This window comes from Microtus oregoni, unplaced genomic scaffold, assembly GCF_018167655.1.
Source record: "Microtus oregoni isolate MIOR12 unplaced genomic scaffold, Mior012 000049F_ref0000343, whole genome shotgun sequence".
Taxonomy (NCBI): Eukaryota; Metazoa; Chordata; class Mammalia; order Rodentia; family Cricetidae; genus Microtus; species Microtus oregoni.
Window position 1 is genome coordinate 6,643,139 of NW_024543223.1, and position 8,543 is coordinate 6,651,681.

The window sequence follows — 8,543 nt, forward strand, 5'->3', positions numbered from 1 at the left end:
CTCTAATGTGCTAAAGTTTATCTTCCAGCAGCATGGATTATGAAGACAGTCGATAATACGTGGGTTAATAAGCTTGGTGGGCCTCAAGTGAAGATCTCCTCCCTTATTTCAAAAGGGAGACAAGAAATGTGCTAAGACCTTTACAGTACATTGTGGTATCCCTCTGTGCTTTCCCAGGGCGGCTGGACCCATGCCAGAGTGCAGAGATCACGGAACTTGCAGTTGTCTCAGGGCCCCGTGTCTAGTACTGGCTATCGGCCCTTGCAGAGTCATTTCATTCACTGGGTCTCAGTTTTTACAACTCTATTTTTATGGTTTATTTTACAAAAAAAATGTGTATCTAGGTGGATAAGTGAGTGCAGGTGTCCACAGAGACCAGAAGAGGCACTGGGTGCCCTGGAGCTGGAATTACAGACAGTGTGAGCTTCCTGGTGTGGAGTCTAGGAACTGAACCCAGATCCTCTATAAGAATAGCAACTGTTCTTAACCACTGAGCATTTCAGTGGTTAAGTCCTGGGGTCTCAGTTTTCACATGTGCAGAATGAGACTAAGAGTCCCAGAGCATCTCAGTCTCCGTGAGGACTGTGTGAGCCAAGTACATCACCGCAACTGGAGGTGACGGCAGGGAGAAGGGACACAATGGTGTGGTTATAACTAGGGGTAGTGATGGTCTGCCAGTGGGAATGGTGGCGAGATGGTGGTGATGGTGATGGTGATAGTGGTGCTGGTGGTAGTGATGGTGGTGGTGATGGTGGTGATGGTGGTGGTGGTGACGGTGGTGGTGGTGATGGTGGTGGTGACGGTGGTGATGGTGGTGGTGGTGATGGTGGTGGTGGTGGTGGTGGTGATGGTGGTGATGGTGGTGGTGATGGTGGTGATGGTGGTGGTGGTGGTGGTGATGGTGGTGATGGTGGTGGTGGTGACGGTGGTGGTGGTGATGGTGGTGGTGGTGATGATGGTGGTGGTGGTGATGGTGACGGTGGTGATGGTGGTGGTGGTGGTGACGGTGGTGATAGTGATAAGGGTGATGGTGATGGTGATGATGGTGGTGGTGGTGGTGATGGTGGTGGTGGTGATGGTGGTGGTGATGATGGTGGTGGTGGTGGTGATGGTGGTGGTGGTGGTGATGGTGGTGGTGGTGATGGTGATGGTGATGATGGTGGTGGTGGTGGTGATGGTGGTGGTGGTGATGGTGGTGGTGATAGTGATAAGGGTGATGGTGGTGGTGGTGATGGTGGTGGTGATGGTGGTGGTGGTGATAGTGGTGCTGGTGATAGTGGTGGTGGTGGTGCTGGTGATGGTGGTGGTGGTGGTGATGGTGATAGTGGTGGTGGTGGTGGTGGTGATGGTGGTGGTGATGGTGGTGGTGATGGTGATGGTGATGGTGGGTGGTGGTGGTGGTGGTGGTGATGGTGGTGGGAGTGATAAAGGTGATGGCGGTAGTGGTGGAGACAGTAGTGGTAGGGACGGTGCTGATTATAATGTTGGAGGAAGGACGGTAGTGATGATGGTAGTGATATTGGTGATGGTTCCCTGGGCATTCATTAGGGAACTATATATTCTGATTAAAGTACTTCATTTGAATTATCCCAACTGAATTCTCTCAAGAGGCAGGTATTAACATCATAACAAACTAATCTCTCAAGGAAGAAACTTGGGTTTGATGATATATCCCTTTCCTGAAGCCAAGGTCCATGGGGTCATGATGGTCCTAGGTCACCTGACTCTGGACCCCCCTGCTCAGGTCTACCCTCACTGTTTCCCTTTGCCCAAGCACTCTGTTCAGAGAAGCAGGCAGAACTCAGGGCATGGAGGCCAGACAAACACTTCTACCTACTCCAGCCCTCTGCATGACAGGGAGAGTGTCAGTTACGGCTTGAGTAGGAAATGTCCTCTACAGCAGTGGTTTTCAGCCTTTCTAATGCTTTACTAGAGTTCCTCATGCTGTGGGGACCCCCAACCATAAGATTATTTCATTGCTACTTCATTATTGTAACTTTGTTACTGTTATGAATCATAATACATGCATCTGATGTGCGACCCACAGGCTGAGAACCACTGCCCTTTAGACTCATCTCCCGGGGGCTTGAGCCCCATGTAGAAGGATTCGAGATTTCAGGATGCAGGGTGTGACTGGAGAATGTAGGTCACAGGGCAGGTCCCCTTTGTCTCTGGTTCCTTCCTGTCCACCATGAAATCAACAGTGTCCTCATCAACACTGTCCTGTTGTCCACAGGCCCACAGTCAACAGAGTCAGGGACTGTAGGCTGAACTCAAAAACTGTAGGCCAAGCAAATGGCTTAACTGGTTTTCTCAGCTACTTATCAGCAATGATAAAAGAAGACAGTACAGCAACCAAACCTGTAAGCTGTAGGATCTGGTCGTCCAAGTGGGTCACAGCCTCGTCATGCATGACCTGGCCTCCGAGCACAAACTCCAGGCGTCCTTCATCCAGGAGCTGGCGGACCTGGGCACAGGCAGGCAGAAGACAGTCAGGTCATGGGTACCAAGCATTTCTCAGGGGCTTTCATGAAACGCCCACCCTGGCTCACTCCACAAAATCAGAACACTCTCCCTGACCTCAACACCCAGAAGCACATATCTGAGATCCAGATCCATGTCTGTAACCATAAATGTGTTTTTTGTTTTTTTTTTTTTGGTGTAGTTCGTGAGTTTATTGTTGTTATTCAGTAATTTCTGACATCGTGGAAAGACACAACATGCCATTCTGTTTCTAACGTAGCTGGCTTTTGACACCATTGTCGGTTTGTTGTTGTTGTTTTATAGAATTTCATGAGTCTCTTCTTTCCTTTTGCTGGTTTATTCATTTCTGTTCCTATCTGAGAGGGTGAGGATGAACATGCCAGAGGACAACCTCAGGTGTGGGCCTACGTTAAGCCTTGAGGTCAGGAGCTCTCTCCTTACTTTCCAGCAAGCTTCAAACTTCAGGCAATCTGGCCTGTGATGTCTCGTCTCTCTGTAGGAGTGCCGGGATTACAGACAAGCACCACGGCTTCTGCCTTTACAAGAGTTGTAGGGATCTGAACTTGAGTTGTCAGGCGTGGGTAGCAAATGCTTTTACCTGCTGAGCCATCAGGCCCACCCATGGCTGCTTCATATCAGACACAGCAGTTAACTCCTGTGCTGTGCTGCTTCCAGATTCAAATTTGCGGCACCTTTCTTTTTTCTTTTCTTTTTTTTTTTTTAAGATGCAATCCTTTATTTTCATGAATCTGTTTGTCATCTTGGGGTTGTCTTATTTTGGTTTAGGTTGACTGCAGGTCTTGACAAGGCTCACATGCATTTTTCTGAGAGTGGATTAATATGTGCTAAGTGGAACTAAGATTTTAGCCTGGACACATCTCTTTCATGGTGATGTTAGAGATGTATGGAAGTTAACTTCTTAAGATTTGGGCTTAGAATAGATATATCAGAAGGAGGGAGAACATGAGCAAAGAAGTCGGGACCACTAGGGGAGCACCCACCCACTGAGACAGTGGAGCTGATCTATTGGGAGCTCACCAAGGCCAGCTGGACTGTGACTGAAAAAGCATGAGATAAAACTGGACTCTCTGAGCATGGCGAACAATGAGGGCTGATGAGAACCCAAGGACAATGGCACGGGGTTTTGAACCTACGCAATGTGCTGGCTTTGTGGGAGCCTAGCCAGTTTGGATGTTCACCTTCCTAGAAATGGACGGAGGGGGGAGGACCTAGGACTTACCACAGGGCAGGGAACCCTGACTGCTCTTTGGACTGGAGAGGGAGGGGGAGAGGAGTGGGGGGAGGGGGAGAAGGGTGGGAGGAGGGGGAGAAGGGTGGGAGGAGGGGGAGGGAAATGGGAGGCTGGGAGGAGGAGGAAATTTGTTTTTTTTCCTTTTCTCAATACAAAAAAAGTTAAAAAAAAAGAATAGAAAAGAAGTAAACATAAATGTGTTTTTAATTTTCAGTAACTTGAGACTTTAAAAAAACCTGCAAGAGCAGAGCAAAATGCTTCCTCATACTCCTCCCCAGAACCTCTCGGTGGCAACAGCTTTGGACCCTTCTACCGAAATACTTCTGTGTCTATACCCTTTCTCTATTTGTCTGAAGCACTTATGGTGAGTCAGCTGCAGCCTGGTTTACTCTGAGCACTTTCATGTGTGCCTCAGAGGAATGGGGGTGATGCTAACCCCAGTATTATCATGTCAATCAGGAAACAGAATGCTCAGACTGTATTGTGCAATGTCCACACTGCACGTGAATCTCCAAGTGTCCCACCAGTTTCCTCTCCTGGAACACCCATTCAACCAGGGGCCATCTGTCACTGTAAGTGGTCGTTTTTCATTCTGATTCTTTCGTTCAGGGAAAGGATCCTCAGCCTGTCTTCTTTGGGGTCTGACAACTTAGAGGAAGACGGGCCTGTTGTCCTGGTTTCAGTGTGGTCTTGCTGATGAAGGTATGTCAAATAAATGGACGCAGGGATAAGTAGAGAAAAATCATGGGCATGAGGGTGGGCAGTGGGCTGCCAGGCTATTTGTATGATGTTTTTGGCTTGTGTACTGAGGTGACTTACCCAAACCACCCAGTACATATGGGGAGCTGTCCAGCTACTGGGGATTCTGCACTGGACACAGCAGACAAAATCCTGGCCTCCAGGGAACCACACTAGTAGATTCCTACAGAGGGCTTTACCCAAAAGCCACGCCCCTCACAGAGGATTGAAGACAGACCCTATTGGAAGAGGAAGGCTCTAAAGTCCAAGACCCCTGTTTCAACACCACACCTGTTTATTCATAATCTGTAAATCCTTGAGGCTGGTGCCAGACCACCTCCACAAGTCTATATGACAATCCCCATACCTGGTATATGCAAGGAACCCTCAAACGTGAGGTTATGTACCATGCATGACTTGACAGAATTGATGAGACCCCCAGTCCAGCCCCAGTAAGACTTAGAAGACTCCCATTAAGCCTGCTTGGTCTTCTAAGCTCACATGCAGTGGTTGTTCAGAAAGGGGAATGCAGTCAGGTAGTGGTGGTGCATACCTTTAATCCCAGCACTTGGGAGGCAGAAGCAGGCAGATCTCTGAGAGTTCAAGGTCAGTCTGGGTTACAGAGAGAGTTCTAGGACAGTCAGTGCTGTCTCAAAGAAAAGAAAAGAACAGAGGTAAGAACGGAAAGCAAAAGAAAGGTGAATGCTGGGAAGAAAACGAAGAGTTCCTAAGTATTGTTCCAGGTGTTCCTCAGACTCATTCTAGGCATGAGCTGTCTGGTGTGTGTGTGGGGGGGGGGGCAGCTATCTCATTTTATAGAAGAAGAAGCCATGGCTTACAGACGCCAGTGGCAGGACCAGGCACAAACCTGCCCAGGATTTTCGGTATTGTGTGACACTAACTGCCCCTGAGCCACAAGGATCCCAAACACAGCCAGGAGGGGTAGGAGAGAGTCTGTGTGTGCAAATAGGGGAGGGGCAAGGTTCACCTGGGAGTTGACTCAACACCAACCCCCATGACTCTTGGGAAGGAGTGCTGGCTTGTGGGAAATTTTTCTCCTCCCCGAGAACAGACAGAAAAAGAAAATATTACATTACCCTCTCTCTGGGCAGTGGCCCTGACCACAAGTCACCCCCCGCCACCTCCACCCCCCTTTTTCACAGCTGGCATGTCCGGAACTCCCTATCTAGTCTCCTGCTGGGACTTTCACATGACACCTGGGATACCTGGGAACCCATAGCCTGCCCTCCCCTGTCATTCATTACCTTACCTGGTGTTTCTGCTTCTCAGAGGCCACACCATCCCACCACAGCCGGAAGAACTCTTGCTCCACAGCGATGAAGCGCCGGTGCTGCCTGCGGATCAATTCTTCCACCACAGTAGTGTAGACATTGGCTGCATAGGCCCGCATGCTTTCCTGAGGAGGCCATCACAACAGTTCCAGAGAGGCTGAGGTGGTGGTGAGTTCAAAGGACCAAAGAGAAGATCCAGAGACCAAGTGTCCTGGTACCTAACAACCCCCAGTACATGCAGGCTAGGAGTAACCACTCTCTTTTTACAGATGGGGAAACTGAGGCAAAAGACAGAAAACGCCGCCCTGTCCAAGGTTCTGAACAGAAAGAATCACGAGGTTACAGACCCAGCGTCAAGCTTATCTGGCTGGGTGGTGGTGTGTAGAGGAAGCTGAACTAGCTAGCCCCTGTGTCAGCACCACAGAGGGCCAGCCCACTTCCCAGTAGTCAGCTGACACTCACCTGCTTGGAAGTCAGCCCCACCTTATGCTACCAGGTCTACTCCCGAGATTGGTTACCTGTCAACCCACACTTTGGGGACACACTCCCATGCCCTGACTTTTGCAGGGACCATCCAATAAGACGTGATACCAGGACTCCGAGGCAGGAAGTGGCCAGCCAGACCGAGGCTGCGGCTCAGACAGCAGGGACCCAGGGTGGAGGCTGAAGCCCAGGCCGCCCCGCTTCCCGGCTGAGCCGTGCGTCCCCTGCAGGAGGCAGCGACTGTGCAAGGAGCTCAGGAGCGCCCGCCACTTACCTGGACCGTGTAGACCCAGCCCACGTCCATGTGACTGTGGGGCACCACGAAGGCCTGGATGGGGCCGGCCGAGTGGGCCGCTAGCGGCCGCAGCAGCAGCAGCTGGCAGAGCAGCGGCAGCCAGCGCAGCGGCCCCATGGCTGGGCAGGCGGGACGCTGCCCGGGAGGCTGTCCCCCGCGGAACGGCCCACTTCCGGGTCCGTGGACTGCGGCGCCCCCTGTCGGCGGGAGTGCGCGAGAGCAGCGAGCCGAAGGGTAGGGTACGCGCTTGGCGCGGTGCGGCGCCCCCTGTCGGTTGGAGTGCACGGTGCAGCTCTCATCCCTAGCTGGTGGCCTTGCAGTCCAAGTTTGGTGCCCCAAGCCTTGGAGACTGCTGTTGTCGTCACACCTGGAAACCTTCCAGGACAACAATCGTCAGCATGCAGACTCCCAGTATCAGTGTGGCTTGACTTGGAACTTTTTGAGTCCATTTCAGTGGAGTAAAACTGGCTTTTACAGACATAGCTATATAGGGGTCGAGGTTGGTAGGTTCTGAATCAAATCTGGTGTCCTGGATGGTGAGCTGGGGCAGGTGTTTAATCTCTTTGCTCTCCATAAGGCCGACTGCGATAATAGGGGATACATGGGCTGTGAGGGGAATGAGATCTAAATGAGTGAAGTGCCTGTCTACCTGCCCATTTGATGGTCTCAAAGCTAGTAGGAGATCAGTACTCTGAGCCACCTCTGTCGTCCCTCCCTGGTGAGCAGGGGGCCTGTGGTTTGGGGTTCCTGGGCAGTGTGGGGCCAGAGCTGTGACTCTGGCCTGTTCAACTTGTTCACTTACCCCTCAGCAAATACGACCTGAAAACAGGTTGTTCTCTGAGTAAGCACTGATCCCTCTCCATCCTGTCCAGGTCTGTTATACTTTGTGTATATATTTCTGCTCTTGATTAAGGTATTGTGCTTCTACAGTTCATTTAAAAATATAATGTATAATTAATAAATATAGGTTCATAGAGAGTCATCTATAATAATCAAGCTTGTAGTCATATTAGTTAGATTTTCTAGATGTATAGAGATGTATTTCAGATGGATAGGCATTCTTTAAATCTTTCAGAGACCTTCAGAACATGGCATTTAAAATGTTTTAAGAACTTATGACTTTTCATGACAATGAGACATAGCTGCTCCTGGCAGCACCAAGCTACTTCAAGAGGATGATGGGCATCAACGAGGCTCCTTATGGAGTTTGCAAGTCATTCGGGCAAGAAACTGCTCTTGCCTGGACTGGTTGATGGTATGCTGAATAAACTGGACATGCAGGACTCATAGAGAAATGACTGCTGAACTTGCCTAAAGGTGAGACAGTCCTTCAGGGTTCCTGCTTCATGAAAGAGTCTGCCAGACATTCTGCAGGACACAAAAGAAAGTGACTAACAAACTGCTAATAGAGATGGAATTGTCTTTGAAATTTCCTGCTTCATGGAAAAGTCTGCCAGATACTATGGGCCTGTAGGCTGAAGATGGATGCCCCAACGTTACCAAAGAACTTTGGGTGACTGTCCAGGTGGCGGGATGTCTCTGTCAATTCTAGAGTTTTGGAAGTTACTTACAATGCACTTCCTGTTTACTTAGGTAATATTATATCCTTCTGGAGTCTTTGATGGAGGTGAAGAATAGATAGTTATAGTTGTCCTTAGTTGTGATAAATGATAAAATAGATATAAATATTGTAACTGTCTTACTTGATACCTGTTTTGTTAAATGTAATTTTACTATGTTAAAATCTTCTTTCTGTTTATTTAAACAGAAAAGAGGAAGTGATGTGGGATTCCCCTCTGGATTCTGTGCACACCATTGGTTAAAGAAGCTGGCTTGGCCTGATAGGGTAGAAGGGAGCTAGACAGGGAAAACTAGATTGAATGCTGGGAGAGGGAAGATGGAGTCAGAGAGAAGCCATGAAGCCACCGCTGGAGACAAGCACAACGAAACTTTGTTGGTAGGCCACGAAGTTAATGGGCCAAGCAGTGATCTAATTAAT

The 8,543-nt window shown here is 49.5% G+C and overlaps 1 protein-coding gene across 2 annotated transcripts in view; it reads right to left on the minus strand.

Annotated features, from left to right (window-relative positions):
* The window catches only part of Man2b2 (mannosidase alpha class 2B member 2), a 28,783-nt gene extending 22,063 nt beyond the window's left edge, over window positions 1–6,720 (minus strand). Inside the window, exons 1-3 of one of the 2 annotated variants that reach the window (XM_041636582.1) lie at window positions 6,524–6,720; window positions 5,745–5,891; window positions 2,362–2,467 (exon numbers count right to left, since the gene is read on the minus strand). In XM_041636582.1, the coding sequence (XP_041492516.1) occupies window positions 2,362–2,467; window positions 5,745–5,891; window positions 6,524–6,661 (391 nt within the window). In that variant the 5' untranslated portion in view covers window positions 6,662–6,720. The remainder of the gene's footprint in view (window positions 1–2,361; window positions 2,468–5,744; window positions 5,892–6,523) is intronic. The other variant, XM_041636584.1, reaches the window with a different exon arrangement.
* Between the last annotated feature and the right edge of the window lie 1,823 nt (window positions 6,721–8,543).